At 39.7% G+C, this 24,211-nt stretch overlaps 1 protein-coding gene across 2 annotated transcripts in view; it reads right to left on the bottom strand.

Moving 5' to 3' along the window:
• Positions 1–6,719: 6,719 nt before the first annotated feature.
• HEATR3 (HEAT repeat containing 3) overlaps positions 6,720–24,211 on the bottom strand; it is a 34,589-nt gene continuing 17,097 nt past the window's right edge. Inside the window, exons 11-15 of one of the 2 annotated variants that reach the window (XM_081273770.1) lie at positions 23,603–23,739; positions 17,113–17,201; positions 12,907–13,050; positions 10,443–10,619; positions 6,720–7,566 (exon numbers count right to left, since the gene is read on the bottom strand). In XM_081273770.1, the coding sequence (XP_081129896.1) occupies positions 7,444–7,566; positions 10,443–10,619; positions 12,907–13,050; positions 17,113–17,201; positions 23,603–23,739 (670 nt within the window). In that variant the 3' untranslated portion in view covers positions 6,720–7,443. The remainder of the gene's footprint in view (positions 7,567–10,442; positions 10,620–12,906; positions 13,051–17,112; positions 17,202–23,602; positions 23,740–24,211) is intronic. The other variant, XM_081273771.1, reaches the window with a different exon arrangement.

Here is a 24,211-nt window from a genome sequence, read left to right as displayed (position 1 = left end):
GCTACAAGCAGTAGAAATTCATCATGGTTATAAAAAATGAGTTTATTAGGGCTTGGATTACAGCTCAGTTGGTAGAGTGCTTGCCTTGCATGCACAAAGCCCTGTGCATGTTGTGTTGTCAATCCCCAGCATGACAACAACCTCAACAACAACAACAAAAGAGTTGATTATCAAGGTATAGAGCTCACAAAATGAGATTGAGGATAGGGTAGGAGAATAAGGTTCTGAAAATAGGTAGGCTATGGAACACAGTTCAGTATGGATTCAGTACAGACATGGGCATGGTCTAGCAAGAAGCTGCCCCAGGAATAGGGGTGTAGCTTAGAGTGAGGGTGTGTGCTTAGCAATGGACGAGGCCCTGGGTCCAATCCCCAGCACACACACACACACACACACACACACACACACACACACACAGAAAAAAGAAGAAGAAAGAAAATGAAAAGAAGAAAAAAGAAACACCATAACAATCACAGACCTTGTTACTACCATGTACATCTCAGGTCACCTAACAACTCTGCAGTGCTCCTACAACACTCCAAGTCTTGGGGCACAGGCATCCAAAGGAGCAGAATTATCTTGGTGACAGAAAATCTAATAGTGTCATAGTCTACTTAAAACAGAAGACTCACATCTAAGCATTAACAAGATAGAGACAAGGACAGACTTTATTTGAAGGGGATAAAATATCTGAACTAAACATACACTATGGAGCCTGGCATGGTGGTGGCATGCACCTGTAATTCCAGCTACTCAGGAGGCTGAGGCAGGCAGTTCAAGGCCAATTCAGAAAACAGAGTGAGACAGATGTCTCAAAAGAAAAAAGAAAAAAAAAAAAGAATTCTCACACAAACTAAAGATTCATTCTTTATAAAATGACCTTCCAAAGTAAATGCTTTAAAATACTCTTACATAACTTTACCACAGGATTTCTGGATGTGGCAGAGTTCTGAAGTTGTTGATGTTCTATATATGGATAAAATTCAATCAGTATTGGCCCATGCAATTTCAACAAGGCAGGAGCAAGCCCACAACAGAGCTGGGTAAACAGGAACACTGAAGAGATAAGACTTTCCCCTATCTCCATGGTTCAAAGGTATTTCTTTTAAAGACTAAATAAAGACAAAAAGATAAAACTGCAAAAAGAGAAATGTAATTAAGTGACTGACATTTAAATATCAATTCTCTTTGAAAATAAAGTGTTTCCATTTTACTTATTTTTTATTTTTATTTTCTGCAGTTGTAGATGGAGAGAATGCCTTTATTTTACTAATTTTTATGTGGTGCTGAGGATCCAACCCAGTGCCTCACACATGCTAGGCAAGCGCTCTGCCACTGAGCTACAAGCCCAGCCCCAAGCGTTTCCATTTAAAGGCAAAAAAAAAAAAAAAAAAAAAAAGTAAAGTAGTGGTTTTGACTTCCTTGGGTAAACAAGCTATAGCAGGTGGAATATTTAAATTATCTTTGGCCAGAAACAGGTTACCAAATGACTGTAGTAAGACCTTACTTATCAATAATTACTTGGATCTAAATGTATTGAATTCTCCAATTAAAAGAAAGAATGACTCAATGGAGAAAAAAAAATAAGACCCAACTCTATGCTGCTTGTAAGAAACTCATTCCCCTCTCAGGGCACACACAGAGTGAAGGTGGAGTCATGGAGTAAGACATTCCCTGTAAATGGAACCCCAAAGGAAGCAGCTGTAGCCACCCTTATACCAAATAAAATGGGTTTTAAATCAACAGCAGTAAAAAGAGACAAGATTCCTACATAAGGATAAAGGGGTCAAGTGAGCAAGAGGAAATGATTCTAAAAATATATGAATATCAGAGCACCCCAATATATATAAAGCAATTATTAACAGACCTAAAATGATAGACAGACTTCAATACAGTAACAGCTGGGGACTCTAACAGCCCACTTTCAGCAATGGACTCATCCAGTTGGAAAATCAACAAAGAAACAGCAGAGTTAAACTGCACCCTAGACCAAATGGACCCATCAGACCTCTGTAGAACATTCCACCAAACTGCAGAATTCGTACCTCCTCATGTGCGTTCTGAGGAACACTCAGAAGAGTGTTGGGACACTCTTCCAAGAAGGACAGATCAAAAGTAATGGAAATGCTTTTTATATTGATTGTACTGGTTACCTACAGGTCAAAACTGATCAAACTGCATACTTCAAATGTACGTTTTATTATACTTCAATTTTCCCTTAATAAAGCTTTGGGGGAAATAAAAGGGAAAAAAGAGGATAGATCCACAAAACAAGTCTTCAACAAATATTTAAAAACTGAAATCATAACAACTATTGTTTATAAACACAATGTAATAAAACTAGAAATCTTAGCTGGGGTGTGGGTCAGTGGTAGAGTGCTTGCCTAGCACGTGCAAGACCCTGGGTTCGATCCTCACCATGTAAAAATAAATAAATAAAATAAAGATATCGTGTCCAACTACAACTCAAAAATAAATGTTAAAAAAACTAGAAATCTAACAAGAAAAACTTTGGAAACTATACAAATACATGGAAATTAACTTACTTTTGAACAAGCAATAGATCAAGGAGGAAATCAAGAACGAAATTTATAATTTTCTTGAACAAATGAAAATGGAGATACAACGTATTAAAACCTATGGGATACAGCAAAAAGTAGTACTAAGAAGTTTATAGCAACCGATGTTTATGTAAAAAATGCAGAAACTCCTGAGTAGCTATAATCCCAGCTACTCAGAGGCGAAACAGGAGGATTGCAAGTTCAAGGCAGCCTTAGCATTCACTGATAAAATAAAAAATAAAAAGTACTGGCATGCTGTGACAGCTCAGTGGTAGAGCACCCAGTACCAAAAAAAAAAAAAAAAAAAAAAAAATTGAGACCAAAAAGGTAATTTAATAGATTAGTAATACACAGAGCTGTTTTTTTTAAAAGATAAACAAATAGATAAATCTTCAGCTAGACTTTAAAAAGAGAGAGAAAATTCAAATAAGTAAAATCAGAAATGAGAAGGGAGACATTCTCGCCTGTGCCCCACACAGGCAGTAGAAATGGGGTTCCCTTGGTGGAATGGGCTGGCTGAGAAATAAAAGCCAAGAAAAACAGAAGGATAAAAAATATCACAGAACACAGAAAGCAGTTTCAAAAGTGGGGGCAGGGTGGGCAAGCCAATCAGAAGGATCGAGCTTCTAGACTCTGGCCAAAATGGAGCCCACACCTGCTTTGTTTATATCGAGAAACTTCAAAGGCCTTCCTTAGAATGTTCTTCAGCAAAAAAGGTTAAAGGTGGGCTGTCCAGTTCCCAATGGGTTACACCCATCTCTGGAGCTACTATGAGGTATCTTCCAAGCAGAGTGGAGATAAAGATCACATGCATTGGGCAATCTATTGCTGCGGGAGAGTCACAGATAGCGTGCAATGCCAAACCTAAATCTCCCTGGCTTCCATACCAAGAGAAAAGCCTCGTGTAATTCACGGATGGCTTCCTGCAAGACACTACAACTGACACCACAAAAATACAAAGGATCACTAGAGATTATTATGAACAACCATGTGCCAACAGATTTGATGACCTACAAGAAATGGACGAACCTCTAGACACGTATATACCTCACCCAGACTGGAGCATGAGGAAATAGAATGCCTGAACAGACCAATAACAGGGAACAAGATTGAATCGGAAATAAGGTGTCCCACCAACGAAAAACCCAGGACCAGATGGTCTCACTGCTGAAATCTGCCAAGCACTTAAAGAAGAACTAATTCTAATTTTCCTTAAGCGATTCCAAACACATTCTATGAGGTCAGCATTATTACCCTGAAACCAAAACCAGAAAAGGATAAAATAACAACAACAAAAGAATATGACAAGCCAATATCCTTCATGAGCACAGATGCAAAAATCCTTAACAAAATATGCAAACCAAATCCAACAGTCCATTAAAGAGATTATTCACAAGGGACTGGGGATGCAGCTCAGTGGTAATGTACCGCCTAGCATGCACAGGGCCCTGGGTTTGATCGTCTGCACAGAAACAGAATAAAGAAAAACCACCCTCCAGTGGGATTCATCCCAGTGACGCATGGAGGAGGACAGGGCAGATAACATACTACAGAACGGGGGAAAAGCCGTGAGCTTCCTAAGATCTGGAATGAGACAAGGGCGCCCACTTTCACCATTCATTCAGTAGAGGGCTGGAAGTCCTAGCCAGAGCAACCAGGCAAGAGAAGGAAATAGAGGACATCCAAAAGAAGAAGTCAGATTGTCACTGTTCGCCGATGACAAAGTCTGATATATAGAAAACCCCAAAAGAAATGACTAGAAGAAACCAATTCAGCAAAGTTAGAGGATACAAAATCAACATACAAAAATCAGCAGCAATTGCTACACACTAATAACAAGTTTTGTGAAATAGAAATCAAGAAAGCAATCTCATATACAATAACTACAAAAAAACATACAGGAACAGATTTAACTAAAGAAGTAAAAGATGTCTTTGATGAAAAATCATAAAACTTTGATGAGAGAAGTTGAAAAGGAACCAAAAAGCAGAAAGACATCCCATGTTCATGGATTGGAAGCACTGATATGGTTAAAATGTCCCTACCACCCAACATGATCTGCAGATTTGACATCATTCCTATCAAAATACCAGGAAAAAAAATTCCGAAAATTTATACAAAAAAAGTATATTAAAAAACCCTAAGTCATCTTGAGCAAAAAGAATAAAGCAGGAGGCATTCCACCACTACTAGTTCTAGTAATCAAATTACTAGTTCTATTAATCAAAATGAGCATGTAACTGGCATAAAAATAGACACAGATGAATGGAACAGAACAGACAGCCTAAGGGTCAACCCATACACCCACAGTCAACTGACTATTGACAAAAATGCTAGGAGAAGCACTGGAGAAGGAGAGTCCTTTCCGTGAGTGGCACTAAGACAACTGACATCCACATGCAGAAGAAAGAAACCAGGTCCCTCTCAACAGTGACAAAAACCAACTTAAATGTTTTCAAGGTTTAGCTACCTAAGACCTGAAACTATGAATCTTCCAGAAGAAAATGGGAAAGGCTTCAGGGTATTGGGACAGGTGAGTTTTTTTTTTTGTTGTTTTTTTTTGGAGAAGACCCCAAAAGTATAGCACACAAAAGTGAAAGTAGACAGATGGGATCACATCAAACTAACCAGCTTCTATAGAGTAAAGGAGACTGAACACAATGAAGAGACAACCTACAGAATGGGAGAAAACATTTACAAACTAACAGATCTCAACAGGTGTTTCCTAAAAGAAGATATACAAATGACAGCAGGTATATGAAAAGGTGCTTAATATCACTGATCATCAGGCAATGTAAAAACACAAAATTACTTCACCCCAGTAAGAATAGGTACTACTCAAAACACTAAAAACAAGTGCTGGTGAGGATATGGAGAAAAGGGAACCCTTCTTTGCACACCGTTGGTAGGAGTGTCAGTTACTATAGGCACTATGGAAAAATGGTATGGAGGCTACTCAAACAACTAAAAACAAAACTAACCAAAAACTACCACCACATGATCCAACAGTCCTGCTATTGGATATATATCCAAAGGAAATGAAACCCGTATGGTAGAGAGACATCTGCATGTCTATGATCACTGCCACACTACTCACAAGAGCCAAGAAATTGAAACAACTTAAGTGCCCATCAACTGACAATTAAAAATGTGCTATATATACACAAAGGAATAGTATTCAGCCATAAAAAAAGTATGGAAAGGAATCCTGTTGTTTGTAACATCATGGATGGAATTGGAGATCATTATGTGTAATAAGCCAAGCACAGAAAGACAAGTATAGCATAATCTCATGTGGAATTCTTAAAAGTTGATCTCATAGAATCTGAGAGCAGAATGGTGGTCATCAGAGGCTGTGGAGAGTTGAGGGGTGAGGGGGATGGGGAAGGCTGATCAGATAGGAGCAGGGAGTTCTGGTATGCCACTGCTTAGCAGGGGACTACAGATAACACAACACTGCATCCTAACTTGTCAAAAAGCCAGAAGAAAGGACTTCATAGGTTTTTAAGATAAAAAAAAGATGAATGCTTGAGAAAATAAATGTTTAACATGATTTAAGTGTTACACAATGTACACACGCTTGGAAAAATTACACTCAGTTAAAAAAATAAAAACCCCCAAATCCTTGGTCAGGTGCAGCAGTGCCTGTCTAGAGTCCCAGCTACTCGGGAAGTTGAGGAAGGAAAATTGTTTGAACCCATGAGGACCCAGCCAGCCTGAACCACACAGCAAGACTCTCAATCTTAAAAAAAAAAAAAAGTTCTAAAACAAAGAATCACCACGGAGTTCCTCCCCCCACACAGTGCTGTGTATTTCTAAGGTACTGTTCTGGATGATTTAAAAAATATATATAAACATATATACATCAATGATAAATTTTCAAATCTCCATTGGCGACTCTTCTGATCCGGCAAATGGCTGGGTGACGGAGATGCGCCACGGGCTCCTCCCAATGACGTGCATTGAAATTTCCACCTCAATCCCCTGTTGTCCCACTGTCATTCAAGGATATTGAGAGGTAATACTGGAAAGTCCTGCTGTCAGTCTTTTTTCAGGTCTCATATATTTGAGGCCATATTCCTTAGCAAGCAAACCACCCAGGAATAGGAATATTTGGTGAAAAAAAGATTGTAAAAAAGGTTTTGTAAGACACAAAGCTTTCAATTAAAAAGTCATTTATTCAAAAATATTTTCTACCAGTTCTCATTCTATTATCAAATTAAATCAAGGGGCAGTGTTACAAAACAATAGCTGATCAGACCTTCCTGTTTAAGAGGATGGCGATCACCTCATTTAGCTCATCAGTACAATCTTTGGAGGGTGACATACAAACACAATTCATTAATTTCTTCACAAAAGTTCATAATTGGTACATACTACTTCATACCAAAAAAATACTTTGCAAAGTTTGTCTTCATATTTCAGTTATAGATTCAGCTAATATAAAGTGATACAGGCTTTAATAAAATACCCAAGCAATGATCTGGGCTTTCCTTTCTTGCAAAATTCAAGGACAATGATATTGAGGTTTCGTTCCACCTGAGGCTGAGCTGCATTTCCATGTTTTGTTTCGAGTGATGACAACACACTGGGGACAACAGTGAGCACACCAGAAATGCTCGGGGATCTCAAGGCTTAACCAGGAGTTTCTGACAGGATTTGAACCTCAAATTAATGTTCAGAATAAAGGCATTAAAAAAGGCCTCTAAGAAACATATAAAGGAATCTCTTTAGTATTCTCAGCCAAAAATACTTTGGGGAAGAACTTGTCGTTCCCCCTCTCTCTTCTTTGCAGTGGAGAGAGGGACCCAGGGCCTTGCACATCTAAGCGAGTGCTCTCCACTGAGCTCCATCCTCTAGCCCGGATCTCTCTTCCCGTGGTTCAAGAAGTTAGTCTTTTCTCAATAGTTTCTTGATAAGCAACAAACCTTCTCAAATTCATCTTCACATTGTCGAGAACACATAGCTGATCTGGGCTGTATTTACCTCTCCCTTCTTTTCGTATCTGTGAAAAAAAAATTTATTTATAAAGTATTTCATTTGGGGTAAATCATTTTTTTGAATAAGACCGCTGCAAGAATGTGGTAAAACAGTTTTACTTCCAAGGTAAACAGAACATGAAGAATAAAGATAATTTAAAATGTACATCTTTAAAATGATAGTTACAAAAATAACCAAGACTTTTAAAAATAACTCTAGACTTTTAAAAACTGAGTTTTACGGCATGTGAGACAAGTCTCCCCTCTGGTCTAGACAGATAGCTTTCAAGTTCTAGTGTGTAACAGTATCACACGGAAGGTTTGTTTAAAAAAATGGGTTGGTGGGGCTGGGGATGTGGCAAGCAGTGGCGCGCTCGCCTGGCATGCGTGCGGCCTGGGTTCGATCCTCAGCACCACGTACCAACAGGGATGTTGTGTCCGCCGAGAACTGAAAGAATAAATATTAAAAATTCTCTCTCTCTCTCCTCTCTCACTCTCTCTTAAAAAAAAAAAAAAATGGGTTGGTGGGCCATCCACCGAGTTCCTGATGCAGAGGGTCTGGGGGTGGGGTTGAAAATTCCCAACAAAGAATGGGAAAATAAACAAGGAGAGAAATGAATTACAGTAGATGGGGTAAAGAGAGAAGATGGGAGGGGAGGGGAGGGGGGATAGTAGGGGATAGGAAAGGTAGCAGAATACAACAGTCACTAATATGGCATTATGTAAAATTGTGGATGTGTAACCAACGTGATTCTGCAATCTGCATTTGGGGTAAAATTGGGGGTTCATAACCCACTTCAATCTAATGTATGAAATATGATGTGTCAAGAGCTTTGTAATGTTGTGAACAACCAATAAAAAACTAAAAAAAAAAAGAGGTTGTGAGGGGAATGGGAAAATAAACAAGGAGAGAAATGAATTACAGTAGATGGGGTAGAGAGGGAAGATGTGAGGGGAGGGGAGGGGGATAGTAGGGGATAGGAAAGGTAGCAGAATACAACAATTTCTAATAGGGCATTATGTAAAATTGTGGATGTGTAACCGACGTGATTCTGCAATCTGCATTTGGGGTAAAATTGGGAGCTCATAACCCACTTCAATCTAATATATGAAATATGATATGTCAAGAGCTTTGTAATGTGGTGAACAACCAATAAAAAAAAAAAGAGTTTTTCTGGTAAAAAAAAAAAAAAATTCCCAACAAGGTACCTGGTGCTGCTGGTGCTGCTGGTACCTTCACGAGGGCACCTTGGGGGCTGGGGTTGTGGCTCAGAGGTAGAGCACTCGCCTAGCACACGTGAGGCACTGGGTTTAATCCTCAGCACCACATGAAAATAAAGTATTGTGTCTGTTTACAACTAAAAAACATATATTTAAAAGAAAAAGAGGGCACCTTGGAGAAACACTGCTCTATTGAAGTTCTTAATAGAATGTGTGGTATTATATTTAAATGCAACTTGAGGCTAAATAGGTACTAAACATTTTTCAATGCAACTGTGGCTGGTTTCCCACAAAAGGGCTTCACATAAGCAACTGCAGGTGGGGGCTGGGGATGTGGCTCAGGGGTAGAGCACTTGCCCAGCATGTACGAGGCCCTGGGTTCAGTTCCTAGCACTGTAAAACAAAAAACAACAAAACCCCAAAACTGTAGGTTAGCCTTCCAGCTAATAAAAAAAATTTCATTAGGGCTCTATACCTTTGAGAAAAGAAATAGTGAGAAATGTAATTACCGCTGCAAAGCAGACTAAGTAGATAAATCAATTTGAACAATAGATTGAACAGACAGAAGCAAATGTCTAATTTAAAATCTAAAATATTGGGCTGGAAATGTGTTCAGTACTAGAATTTCATGCTAGCATGCTTGAGGCATTGGGTTTGATCCCTAGCACTATGAAAAAGGAAAAAAAAACCACCCTAAAATATACAATGATAAATATTTGTATTTTTTCAGAATTACATAATTTTAAAATTGAAATTTAGATAAAAAATTGACACATGATTCAACTTGTTTTTAAAATGCCTACAGGGTGGAGGTGTATCAAAGTGGAGGAGCAGGTGCTTGCTAACATGAGTGAGGCTCTAGGTTCAATCTGTAGCGCTCCCACATGCACACATACACAAAGATCCTGGCTGCTGCCCTACCTGTCCCCCCCAAAGGTTTTTGAAATTATTTTTGATTCAAAGTTAGGTTTGTTATTTGTTATAAACATAATAAATAGATAAAATTGCTAATAAAGGTAGTAATAGCTACATTCTCCAGGATAGGAGGACTTTGAGTTTGCCTCTTTTCAAAAGAAAATTTCCATAATAATAAAATCAAGATTTGATGTACTGTATGATATGAAATACATTTAAAATGTACATGAAAGTGCTTTGTTAGCTATAAACTACAGCATTTATGTATATGAAGACCCCCTCCCTTTTGCAGACTGGGAATTGAACCTAGAGCCTCACACATGCTAGACAAGCTTTCTATAAGTGAGCTACATCCCCAGTCCTTTTGAAAAACACTTTTTTTTTGAGCTAGGGTCTGGCCAAACTGCCCACACTAGCCTCAAAATTGGCAATCCTCCTGCCTCAGCCTCCCAAGTAGCTGGGGCTACAGGCGTGTGCCACCACTCCTGGCTATATAAAGTACTTTAACCGTACTAACGTGTTAAAGAAATGAGGAACTTGTCAGATGTCATTCTGTCTCCAATTACAGTGATTCAACAGTCGGTGTGGAGCTATGACTCAGTCAAGAAGCATTTCACAAAGTACTGGGGATGAACTGCAATGTTAATCACTGAGATTTACAGGAATTCGACAGGCACAGGCCTCTAAACTGCAAGGTGCTAACTACACACACCCTCTTTCCCAGAGAATGCCGAGACCCGTGCACTCATATAAGACAGCTACAAACCTTCATCTTGAAGACTGGCTGGAACTCTTTCAGAGCTGATAACAATTTAATTTGAACCGAGGCTTTTTCAGCTTCTTCACCATCTGCAAAAACATCAAAGAGAGCATCCAGAGCTTCTCCTGCTACCACAAGGGAAGGATCTTTGGTGGCAACCTCAAGCAGAAAGTGCCCAATGGTCTGGAAACAGCAAACACATTACAACATGACTAAGGTCAGCCTCCAGATGAACGCGAACTTCAAATGAGGCAATGATTCATACACACTGTTTTCTATAAAACACCAGGGGAGAAATGAAAACTTTTAAAGGACCAAACACTTTACAAATACTTATAAATATACCAATTATAACACCAGCAAGATAAACTAAACATATTATGGTTCCTAGGTAAAGTGAATGAAGACCCATAAATGATATATGAAAAATTGACTTTGAAAATCATTAAATTTCTCTTTCCCTCTCTCAAATACAATTCTCTATGATATTAAAATACATAGAAACCTTATCTGTAATGAAAAAAAATCTGCTTTTAAAAGTATGTAAAAAACACTAGGATAATTTAAAAAATAACCCAACACTTCATCTCATTTTGCTTTATTTACTGTTGATTTTTAGCATCCATTCTTTCCTTCTCCCTGCATGATTAGCTCGCAAAGGACTGTCCCAGGGTAACCTCACTCTACTTTGGCTACTCTGCATCACCCTTTATGCCTCGAGGGTGGTGTGCAATTCAGCATTATGGGGAGGGGACAGAAATGCTCAGGACACTGAGCCCAAAGTCCAGCTGTGCCCTAAGTAACAGGGTGACTGCTGGACAGTTAGTCAACCTCGCCAGGCTTCAGTTTTCTCATCTAAATTTACAAGGTCTACATAACCTCTAAGAGAGTGTATACATGTCATATTCTAGAATGTAACACAAAGCACAAAGAACCACCTATGAAGCCGTCTTATTAAAAACAATTCATGTGAACAGAATCCAGCTTTAGCTCCAAATTCCAGGAAATACAGAGGATAAAGGAAGAATCCCAATCCCGTGAGAAAACCATCAGATAAATCAAGAAAACTGAACACTGTTAACTGATCCAGGAGCTGAGAGTAGATAGTGCTGGGAGAACTGTTCTGGATCAACAGAGACAGAGAAGATCCCAAATCAAACATATGGAATTTACTGATTCACACAAACTAAATAGGTCTCTCTCAAGACAACTGGAATATTATGAACACAGAACAGATACTAGACATATTAAGAAATAACTGTAAAATAAAATTTAAAAAAAAAAGAAATAACTGTTAACTGTATGAGGCATGATAATGACATAAGGAACTATCCCTATTTTTAAGAGATGCTTACTGAGCCACAGGGGCCAAATACCATGTTGTCTTTCATTTACTTTAACGTATCCAGCAGAGACTCCATGACGAGCACAGGATTGAATGGTAACTGTTAACTCTGCTGTGGGCACACAACTCATTGTACTTTTTCTTTACCCTTCATCCTCCATATTTGGAAACATGACTAAATAAGAACATTTTAAAACTTTATATTTGAGAAAAACTTGCTGTTCAACTAGAATGGACCTCGGCAGCCAGTTTTATGGGCAAAGGAGCAACCCCACACCCCCATTTCATCTGTGTGTTGCACACACATGCCACGTAGCCAAGCTTGGCTCACTCTCACCTGTGTGCACATTTACCAAACATCTCTGGAAGGATACAGAAGGAACAGATAACAGTGGCAAATGGGGACACTGTTAGAAGTGGAGGTCAGTCTTTTCATTATATACTGTTGTACTGTTTGAAATTTCTTGCTATGTTCATGTATCATTTTTCTGAAGGGATGCTGCTTAAAATAATTAGTCATCACTATAAAGTTTTTAGCAGGTTAAGAGGTGCTTTATATAAACAGTTTATCAACCATTAGTCAGCAATCAGCACTTTAGCAGTTTTTAGTGCAATGAAGGGTCATTTTACTACTGCTGACCGTTGAGTGATGCCGTACCTCTAGCAGGGCAGTTCCTGAGCAACTGTGCTGAGATCGAGTGCTGAAAGCAAACATGTCTAGTGAATTCCTAGTGTGCTGGCGCTACCAGAGTTGCTGTTTGTAATTTGTGGAGTGATTAATTATTTGTATTTCTCAGAAATGTATTAGGTGGATTTTCATCAGCAGGAAAATATAACATCTTTAAAAATTCTGCAATTGGTCTTTCACTGAAGACAAATTTATTTTTGAAAAGGTATCTCCAGAGTAAAGTTAAATGACAAAATGAGGCTCAACATTTTACACACTTAGCTAATACCCATAGCTAGATCAAGCCAAAGGGCACATTCTAGTAATATAACTTAGCAACTTTCTGATATGATATCTTCTCATCATGCTACAGAAGTTTTTAAAAATCCTACACCAACAGATACACTTCTTCCATTTATAAAATTTTAACATCTTAGGTTAGAAGCAAATTGTTTTACCTTAAGAGTTTCAAGTGTACCAGCTTCTTTGGCGAGGACGCTGCCTGTGATTCCTAAAATGCTAACAACATTCACTCTGACCCCAATGTTGCTACTGTGAATGCCTGCCTTGCAGAAGGCCATCAGCTGATCAGGTGTCATGCACTGTTGGAAGAGCAGAGGAGCATTCCCAGGGTTAGACTCAACCAAATCCAGGAGCACATGAAGCCAGGGCTGATGGCATCTCTTCTATAGCTGTATGGCGCCGGGAGCGGTAGGAACGCCTGGCTGAGAAGTTATTACGTATTCTGATCATTCCCAAATACAGCTGGCAATTCTGAGCTAAGACGAGCCCGTTCATATCAGTGTCATTATCCAATCTACAAGAGGGGCTTCAGGTCCTATTAGTTTCATTGAAGACTTTCATTCCAGATGTACACAGACTAAGATCTTAATTCCCTTTTAATGTTGATCATAAAGGTTTTGACAGTATAACAGAATCATGTAGGTTTTAAAAAATAGGCTGAACCTATACAAGGTAAGAACTTTAATATGTTTTGTCATAAAGTATTAAAGACTGATATTACATAGTGCTTCCACCAAGTGGTGGTAATTTTCAGTTTAATATAATTTCTTTTTCAATACTGAGGAGTAAACCCAGAGGTACTCTACCACTGAGCTACATCTCCAGTCCTTTTCATTTACTTTTAGACATTTTTTTAGTTATAGAGGGACACGACATATTTATTTTATTTATTTATTTTTATGTGGTGCTGAGGATCAAACCCAGTGCCTCACACAAGGTAGGAGAGGGCTCTACCACGAAACCACAACCCCAGCCCCAGTCCTTTATTTATTTATTTAATTTTAAAATTTTGATACAGGGTCTTGTAGATTGCCCAGGCTGGTCTTGAACTTGTGATCTTCCTGCCTCAGTCTCCTGAGTTGTTGAGATTACAGATATGCGCCGTTGTGCCTAGGAGTTAAATCTAATATGAGCACATATTTAGGCACAAGGACCATGAAAGAGCGTGACTGTCGGGACATAGGCAATCTTTGGTGAGAAGCAGCACAGGGTGGTGATGAAGAGCTTGGATCTGGAGCCAGACACTCCAGGCTCCAATCCTAGCTTCACTCCCACTTGGCAGTCCATTTTCCCATTGGTAAAATGAGGGTGATAAAAGTCTTCATCACAGTTGTGACAGGAGTAAATGATGCATGTAAAACACTCACTAGTTATTATTTGTAAATTTTATAAATTCTAAATCTCATACTCATTTCTCAATCATGGGCATTGCTTACGGGCAACAGACTATGGGCCAGGCTCTCAGAAAATATCATAAGTCAAAAGCGGCGTCACTGTTCTTGTCAGGACTTTTGGTCCCAGCAGTGAGAAAGTGACCAACACAACAACTAAGCTAGCACTACAGGTTCCTCATGGCTCGGACGAGGCTGCTGTGAATCATAAAGACAAGCTGCACCACTACAGGTGATTCGTGAAGAAGCTGCAGAATGTGTACGAACCAACAAGGTAAAGAACGGACAGGAAGCAAGACAGCTGAATTCTAGGGGGGTTGCTGGCACTCAGCAAACCAAGCTCTTGGTTTCTTCTCCCTACGAAGCTTGGGAGAGTCAGAGTTCTTCCGATTTGAACACTTTATGCTCATGTGTGGTATACATACATTACGGTTTAGATATGAGATGTCCCTCAAAAGCTCATATGTGAGACAATGCAAGAAGTTTAGCAGTGAAAGGCCTGGGCTAGAGCATTTTAACCTCATCAGTGCATTAATCCCAATAGGTGGTGACTACAGGCACAGAAGGTGTGGCAGGAGGAGGTGACTCACTGGAGGTTAGCCTTTGGGGTATATATATATTTTGTCCTTGGTGAGGGGAGTCTCTCTCTGCTTCTTGATGCCATATTCTAAGCCACCTTCCTCCATCATATTCTTCTGCCATGATGTTCTGCCACACTTTGAGCCCAGAACAATGGAGCCAGCGGTCTATGGACTGAAACCATGCGTGTGCCAAATAAACTTTTCCTCCTCTATAATTGTTCTTGGCAGGACTTTTGGTCACAGCAATGAAAAGCTGACTACAACAACTAATCTAATAATTAAAGATCTTAATATGTATGAACGATTACCATTAACTGAGCATAAACTGAGTAATTTTTTTTAATTATCAGACTGATGCAGAAAATGATACCTGTACAATATGGAAAAATCAATAAACACTTTGTATTCCTATAAGGTTATAAGGTTATCTGATCCCCACCAAAAGCCATATGGCGGACTATATATTATCAGCATTTCCATTTCATAAAAAGTGAGGGCCCAAAATTATGTCCTTGGAAAAAAATCCTCAAACATACAAAGAAACCTTTTTAAATAATAAAGAATACAATACTAACATGAAATCAATAGCACCTGCTATACTTAATAGTAAAACATCATTCCCATTAAACTCTGATAAGGTTTGGGAAGCACTGCTCTAAAGGGTGGCTTTGGAGGGATCAAAGACAAGGTCCCTGGAGAAAAGGAGGCCCCAGAGCTGCACTACTAGGAGACCTCATCTCAAAATCTTGAAAAAGTAAAGTCTGCCAGTGTAACTCAGTGGTAGAATGCCCCGGGACTTAATCACCAGTACTGTATTAAAAAAAAAGAGTGAGATTCCAATATATGCCAGCTGTATCATGGAGAAACCGCACCCAGACTACCTGATCACAGACAAGAGGGGAGCAGTGGTTACCAGAGCAGGGCAGAAGGGAGTCAGTGCGTAATGGGTTCAGTTTCAGTTTGGCAAAGTGAAAAACGTGTGAAGACAGTGGTGATGGGTACGCAGTAGTGCACACTTGGCACCACTGAAGTGTACATTTAAAAATGGATGAAACAGCAAATTTGATGTTTCACCACAAAAAAAAGAGAAGATATTTAAAGCTGGGGCATAGCTCAGTGGTAAAGCACGTGCCTAGTATAGTCTACCTTTTTAGTCTTTATCATTCTGTTTTTTATTTCATGGTTTTTAAAAAAAGTTTTTTTTTTTTTTTAATTAAATCCAGGGGTGTTAAAAAAGAAAAAAACAAAGCTAACAAAAAAGTAATTTCTTTTTGCTGGGCAAAGTGGTGCATGCCTATAATTTCAGCTACTTGGGCCTAAAATAGGAGGATTGCAAATTCAAGGCCAGCCTGGGCAACCTAAGTGAGACCTTGTCTCAAAACAAAAAATTAAAAGGGCTGGGGATGTAGCTCCGTGGTAGAGCATGCCTACTTTAATCCCTGCCCCCCCTCTCTGTCTCACACACACACACAAGCACACACAAAAGTAATATTCCCCCCTTATTTATAAAGGTGAAAACTACAGCTAACTTTATTATAAGCATACACAGAATTCTTTCAAGCAACTTTAAAACACAGTACTCTAGGGTGGGGAGGTAGTTCAGAGGTACAGCACTTTCCTAGCATGAACAAGGCCTTGGGTTCCATTCCTAGCACCACCAACACAGACACACACACACACACACACACACACATACACAAACACACAAACACACATACACACACACACACAGCAAAACATCATACCCTTCTTCTTTAACCTGGAAATACCAGTGTGAACTTTATTTTGCTATTCCCTGGCTATTTCAACAAAAAGGCTTAAAAGTGATGACAACATGGTGGCCATAAACCCCCCAAAATTCAGTTTTCCACTAAAGAAATCAGGGCTTTTAGAAAAATATTTTCACGTTTTAAGCAGGAAAATTACAAGTTGAGTCTGAGACATTTTCTTTAACTTGAAAAGCAAAAAATGATAAAAAATCTAGGATTTGAATGTAGAGTCCATGTCAAAGAGACACAGAAACCAATCTGAAGGGATTCCTATCATGTAAAGATTGGTTTTTGCATAAAAGAAAAACATGAATCCATATTTTAAAAACCCTAAGATCACAATCTTCAATCACCAGTACCACAAAAGGAAAAGAGAAAAAAAAAAAAAGCCAACGATATTCAGAAAATATTTTCAACATATGTATCCAACAAGAACTTAAATCAATAAAAAAAGCACCTGTGTGTATTGCTTCACATTCTATTTCAAGCATTTGTTTTCTTTTTACAAAGATTGTACATTATTCTTGTAATAGAAATAAGGGTTTTAAAAAATTAGTTAATTTCACCTTCATAATACAGAATCTTCTTAAGTTTCACATAAAAAAGCTTAAAACCCCTACCTGAGAAATGTTCTTGGAGGCCATTGTTTGTAAAAGGGCCCGCAAGGCACCACTTATGGCTTCTAGAAAGTCATCGTGTTTAGCAAAATCTAAAACACAAACAAAACATGAAGATAAAATGTAAGTCTTCTCTTTCTCCAGGACAAGCTATTTTGTAGAAAAAGAAACAGGATCAAAACAGAACATGTTAAGTAAATTCATCAGCTATGATTAATAAAAATAATCTAGGTATTTAAGCCCAGATGTACAGTGTGCACCAATTCTGACAATGAAACATATAAATGACAAGCTAGGGCCTGGTGGAACTGTCACAGCAAGGGTGTGTCCCACAGACGGTCCTCGACTTGTGGGCTCTTGGTTTCATGTTATCCATGTTCTGGCACATGATGAGCCTGAGCCAGTGCCCTGAACTGAGTCCAGCCTTTTGCAGAGCCCCGTCACGGTGCTGGGCATGCCTGTGGTACAGTCACCTCCTTGTCCAGTGCTTCCTTGTCCACCGAGGACACAGCGGAGGGAAGAACTGCTGCTTGCGCAGAGACCCACCTTCTCCTTCACATTCCTGCTCCTCGTCACCACTTCTTTCTAGCTGTTCTTTCTGGCCATGCAGGATAGACCCAAGAGCAGCCATAAACAACTGTGCCAACACAGCCACATACAGGCCAGGGAGGGTCACGCAGCAAGCTGGCTCCCCGTCCCCTCTTATAGGAAAGGAAAGCAATTCCCTTGGTGCTGTAGACTGTACTTTCCAAAACGGCCACAGCAGTATTCCCAGTTCTGCGTGATCTCCTGGAGCCCTGCCACTTCCGATAAAGATGTGGAGTCTGTTATTCTACTCTTTAAGTCTGGGTAGGACTCTCTGATTTCTCAACAAACGAAACATACAAATGACAGGATGGGGCCTAAAAGCGAATGACTCGTGTGTGTCAGATGGAAGTCATTTGCTTTTATGACCTTCTTCTCCCTTAACTCTAGCTCTTGGAGCTGGGCCACCATGTTGTGAGGAAGCCTGGTCACATGAAGGGGTCATCTGTGGGTGTTCTGCCTCCCAGTTCTAGCACCAAATTTCAAACGAGTAAAAAACTTCCGATGATGCGGCCCCGAGCCCTCAAGGTTTCCAGCAGAGGCCCTAGATTAGTCTTCCTCCATCTCAGCGCTACGGATACTCAGGACAGGATCGCTAATGCTCTGTCATGTAGGCACAGGGGTCTCCTGTGCACTGTAGGAAGTTTATCACATCCCTGGACTAAATAATTTAGATTCCACTAGCAATTTCCAAGTTGTAACAATCGAAAATACCTCCAGACCTGCCAAATGTCCCTGCAGGTGGTGGTGCAAAATTGTCTCTGTCGAGATTCACTGCTTTAGACACCAATGGAGACAATGTCCATGGTACCCTAAATGGGCGACCCAGAGGAACAGTGAAATAACAAATTGGTTGTTTGATTTTTGAGTCAGGATCTCGCTATGTTGCCCATGCTGGTCTTGAACTCCTGAGCTACCATGACCAGCTTGATTATTGTTGTTTTAAGCTATAACATTTTGGGGTAGTCTGTCATACGTATAGCAATAGAAATCTTGTGGTGCCTGGGACCCTGTCCCAGTCCCGACCCCCTTTTAGGTTGCCTGGGTGAGAGATAAAGAGGTGACTTCCCACAATTTTTTTTTTCAGGGGCACTGGGGATTGAACCAAGGGGCATTTTGCCACTGAACTATATCCCTAGCCTATTTTATTTTGAGACAGGGTTTTGCTAAGTTGCTTAGGGTCTTACTAAGTTGCTGAGGCTGTCCTCAAATTTGCAATCCTCTTCCTCAGCCTCCTGACTCAAGAGGATTATAGGTGACACCACCATGCTTGGTTCCTTCCCACAAACTTTAAAGCTTATTTAATTTTTTGGTCCTTTCATTTTCAGATATATATTATGCACCAAAGCAGGGGATTTCCTGTAATTATCACAGGCCATAGAACAAGATAGATTTAGGATCAGATGGGCCGGGGATGAAGTCCTGCCTGACATTATGTGACCCTTGCCACTTCACTTTGGTCTCAGGTCACATGTTACCTCCTCGGAGAGGACTTCTGCACTTGCTTAGCCCAGCACTTCACACCACTCTGCTGTTAATTTTTCTTTATAGCTGAAATTACATTAAACATTATGTCAGAATGCAAGCTCCACAAACAAGTGCCCCTGCCTAACTCTTCAGACCACTATTCCTAGGACCTAGATAGTGTACGGCATAAAGTAAGTGCTCAATGAACATATGCCAAACCATGAATGATCTGAAGAGGCCCCGTAACCTTTCTAAATCTCAGCTTCCTCTCCAGGAAAAGGGGACAATAAAGTATATTTCCCAACATTTGGCACCTATTATAGGCTCTTGAAAATTCATGTGAGGTTGTTACTATTTAACTTTAAGAAGTTACCATATTGGCTCTTGGTTCAATGCTCCAAGAGTAGCCCTAGAAATTCACAAACTCCACATAAAACAATTAAGCTACAGTTGTGTCATGATAAACTTACTCAGTAAAAAAACAAACAAACAAACAAACAAAAAAAACAAATCTCAGATTCAATCTTTTCTCATTCTTTCTCAGGAAAATAACATTATCTTAGATCTAGAATGATAATCTGAACTAAACACCATTTTACATTATGTATAATTTGCACTTTACGGAAAATGCTTGGGCGATTTTTATTTAATTCATATTTTTGGCCAAATATCCAGATTTGGGGAAGGCACTTTAAACCTCCTTGCTTTTCAGCTAAATTTTCAGTAAAAGGTCAACAGATATGGTGTTGTCAGGGAAATTAGGTAAACAACAAAAGGTAGACAAGAGGTTAATTCAAAATGTCCTTCCCCCTCAAGAATGCTACGCAATATCTAAGAATGTGTAGCAGGTCTAAATGTAGGTAAATAATCAGCCTAGGAGTAATCAAGAAGCAAATTGTATTTGTGAGTTTTTCAGACTTACTTTCAGCATTCTGAAAAGGCATCCTAGATGGGATACCACCATTCTAACCAAAAAAATAACTTTCTAATTACCAGAATCTGGGAAAACAGAAAACCCTAAATGATTTTAGAACTCATGTAATGGAGCAAAAACTGACCAACTGACCCAATACAAAGACACAACATAGCTAAGGATCTGATGTTTTGAAAATCAACAGCTTTTAATGAAGGAGACAAAGATACTACAAAAACACTTCTTATCCTTGATGTCAGCCACAAATATAATGTAGGTATGTACAGAGAATCACAAATATTGTAGCTATTCAGGTCTGTATTCTGTATTTTAGTATCAAAAATAAAACAAGCCAGGGCTGGGGCTGTAGTGCTCAGTGGAGGAGCACTTGCTGAGCATGCACAAAGCCCGGGTTTGATCCCCAGCACTGCAAAAACCAAAACCAAAACCAAAAGTTAAAACAAGTTAGATAGAAGAGCTGGGGTTGTGGATCAGTGGTAGAGCACTTGCCTAGCAAGTGTGAGGCACTGGGTTCGATTCTCAGCAGCACATATAAGTACATAAATAAAAAATATAGGTCCATCGACAACTAAAAAAACATTTAAAAAAAAGAAGGGCTGGGATTGTAGCTCAGTGGTAGAGCACTTGCCTAGCATGCATGAGGCACTGGGTTCCAGGCTCAGTACTACATAATAATAAATAAATAAAGTTACTGTGCCCATCTTTAGCCGGGGGGGGGGGGGATAAGTTAGAGTTATATGAACCTCATACCTACCTTTAACTCTAAGTAGAGAAATTTAGCCTGTCCTCTCCACCAAAGCTTTTCCAATAACGGTTCATAGTATCTATATAGAATCTCTAGGATTACATTATTTAATAAATCCCAAAGGTTTAGAAGGACTACATTATAATATCTTGTCTCAATACTGTGTGATTGTTTTTTAAATCAGATTTCATTCTAAGAAAATTTACTCTATTCCAAAACAAATAACAACTATTATTATTTATTTGTTTTGGGTTCCAAGGATTGAACCCAGGGCCACTTACCCACTGAGCCACAACCCCAGCCCTTTCAGGTCTCACTGAGTTGCTTAGCCCCTCACTAAGTTGCTGAGGCTGGCTTTGAATTTGCGATCCTCCTGCCTCAGCCTCTGAGGTCTGGGATCTCAGGTGTGTACCACTGCACCCAGCTCTATTATTATTTCTGAACCACTTCTTAATTCCATTTCTCTGAATACCAATGTTAAGGGATACAAAAGCCACAGATAGTATACAAGGATAGACTCTGAGCAATGGGGACAGTCCAGAGGCATTTTAATGGCAATCTTTCCCCAGCAACAACCTTCCCTGTTTGCAATCCAAACCCTTTCATACATGGGAGATCAATTAAAATTACAAATCACTGGGAATAATGGAGCCCACATCATTAGATAGGGAGCTTTTCAAAACTACTGATGTGACAGTGACCTGCAGTAGGTGATTTATATAAAAATAACATTATAGCTCTCAGGAAATATTAAAACGTTCTTAACCTAGCAGCACGTCATATTTCTTAACTTTTTTTTAAAGATTATTATTATTCTTTTAAAGATGGAGCTGGGGATATAGCTCAGTTGGTAGAGTTCTTGTCTTGCATGCACAAGGCCCTGGGTTCAATCCCCAGCACCACAAAAAAACAAAAACGAAAAGTCATGAAACTGGAATTAATTTAAGATCAAAGTGCTTAGTTATATTTCCCCACAATTCAAAACACTCCCTTCTTCTCCAGGACTCAGCTTGGTGTGGTTTTCCTGTGGTCTGTGCATTGATGAATGTGCAGCTCAATGAGTGCACACAGCCAGACAAGCCAGGACAAACACATCCAAGTGTTCCTGTCCGGCTGAGGCAGGTGCGTTTACTTCACTTGAAACAAACTCCTCCTGCTGCTGGGGATGGGACTGGGGCACCTTGACTGGACTGAGAAATGGCTTGGAGGCAAGAGATGGGCAGCTTGTAGATCTAGGGTTGGGCAGGGCTTGGAAGCAGTAAAAGTCTGGGGTATGGCCTGTTCACCCGAGGCCCTGGCTGTGGACTTCCCTGTTCAGTCCTGCCCTCTGCTCAGACCATAAGAATGGGTGGATGGTTGTGGGCACCAGCAATATGGGCTCCTCCTTCCCACCCCACGGGACATCTTGCTGGACTGATGGGAAGCAGAATGCCAGCAAAGGTCAGTGAAAGCGTCCCCTACCACATGCAAGGTCTCTATGAAGGTTGGGAGAGAAATACAAAGCGACAGTCACTGCTGGGCCTGCTCAGGCTGACAAGCCTCTCAATATGCCACTGCTCAGAGGGACTGCGTGAGCTCCTCCAGCTGAACCAGATTGAGTTAAAATGGGATTCTACTATAATAGACTATGAAATCTGTTAAAAGAACATGTATCAAACCCGATACAGACAGGTCACTTAATAAATCAGCCAGGTGTGATGGAGAAGAACGCTTGTAATCTCAGTGACTAGGGAGGCTGAGGCAGGAGGATCACAAATTCAAAGTCAGCTACTTAGCGGTGCCCTAAGCAACTTAGTGAGACACTCTATTGAAATAAAAGATAAAAAGGGATGGGGATGTGGCTGGGTGGGTAAGCATCTATGGGCTCAATCCCTGGTGCCAAAAAATAATAAGGGAGTCTTACAGAATCTGTACTGGTCCTAAGGGCTACTCAATTCATTACTGGACCAATTAAATCCTGTTAAATTAAAAAATATATATGTTTGGGATTTTCCTCAATGGTAGAGTACTTGCCCAGCATATACAAGGAACTGGGTTCAATTTCTGATACCACAAAAAAAAAAAAAAAAAAAAAAGTTTAACCATGGTATGTTATCCTATCTAGGTTTCTGAGTACAAATGAAATTAATCCATTATCAGAGACCTGTAAATAAAAGATTCAATTCCTACACTGCAAAAATGTTTGGAGAGAGATACGGGTTTGATAAAAGCTAGGTATAGAATTATGTGTGATTTTATACCATTTCCCACCTCTTTCCTTTCCCCAAGTGTCCCAGAGAATCTTTCTGAAACCAAATATAAGAAAATGGTGACTTGATTCTGGGAGAGAAACTGACTGGGACAAAGGAGTAACATGGTCCACTTTACATCCTCTAATAATTTTTGAATTTTGTTCCACATACAATGTATGTATTACCCAGTCAAATTTAAATTCCTATAATTAAGAAAAAAATACAGAATTGCCAAAATATCTTAATGAGGACCTGATGTTATGTATGATTTCAGCCTTAATTGTCCTGACATAATTGGAAATAATTATAATTCTAATAAAGAAAAAAACGCCGCCCCCCCCCCCCCAATCCCTGCTGGCACGCCTGGTTTGACTCTCACCACTGGTGACTGTAAACACACGCCTGCTAGTGACTGGGAAGGTTTCTGCAGGATTGATGATTAGACAACACACAATCACGAAGTCCACAGTCTGCCCCTTAAAAATTCTGCTCTGTCCCAGTAGTCTTTCTGATCAATTCCTAAATATTTACCTGGCTGAGAAAAAAGAAGTTGTGACAGGTGCTGTGCAAGTGTTTGGAGGGCTGGAACTCCTCCCAGATGGTCCACATCCAGGAGTGACACCAGACTCTGAAGACACACGAGGGCTCTACACTGAATAGTGTTCATTCTGCAAAGGAAGAGAAATGATGCTGCCTCTTTAAAATTTATCCAGCAGAACTCAGTGTTAACTTTTAACCTAAGCTTCAAGGTCTGACTGGGAATATCTGTAAGTACAAGGGGGTCCGTGGGCAGGTCACAAAGAATTGTAAAGTGGGCTGTTAATCTGCTAATCAAACTGTTCACGCACAGAAGGGTTCTGCTGTACACCGTTTCCTGAGCCATAAGGAACTTCTGGGTCTTGGGAGGAGTTAGAAATTTTTATTTAATGTTCTAACACTTCACATAATGACCAGCTTTTTGTAAAAATATATTTTTAATTGTAGATGGACACAATATATTTATTTATTTTTGTGGTGCTGAGGATTGAACCCAGGGCCTCTAGCACTGAGCTACAGCCCCAGCCCCGACCAACTTGTTTTTTAATATTTATTTTTTAGTTGTAGTTGGACCCAATACCTTTATTTTATTTATTCATTTTT

The sequence above is a fragment of the Spermophilus citellus genome, assembly GCF_964194105.1.
Source record: "Spermophilus citellus genome assembly, chromosome: 18".
NCBI lineage: Eukaryota > Metazoa > Chordata > Mammalia > Rodentia > Sciuridae > Spermophilus > Spermophilus citellus.
Note: the sequence above shows the minus strand (reverse complement) of the source record. Positions and strands in the feature narration are given on the sequence as shown.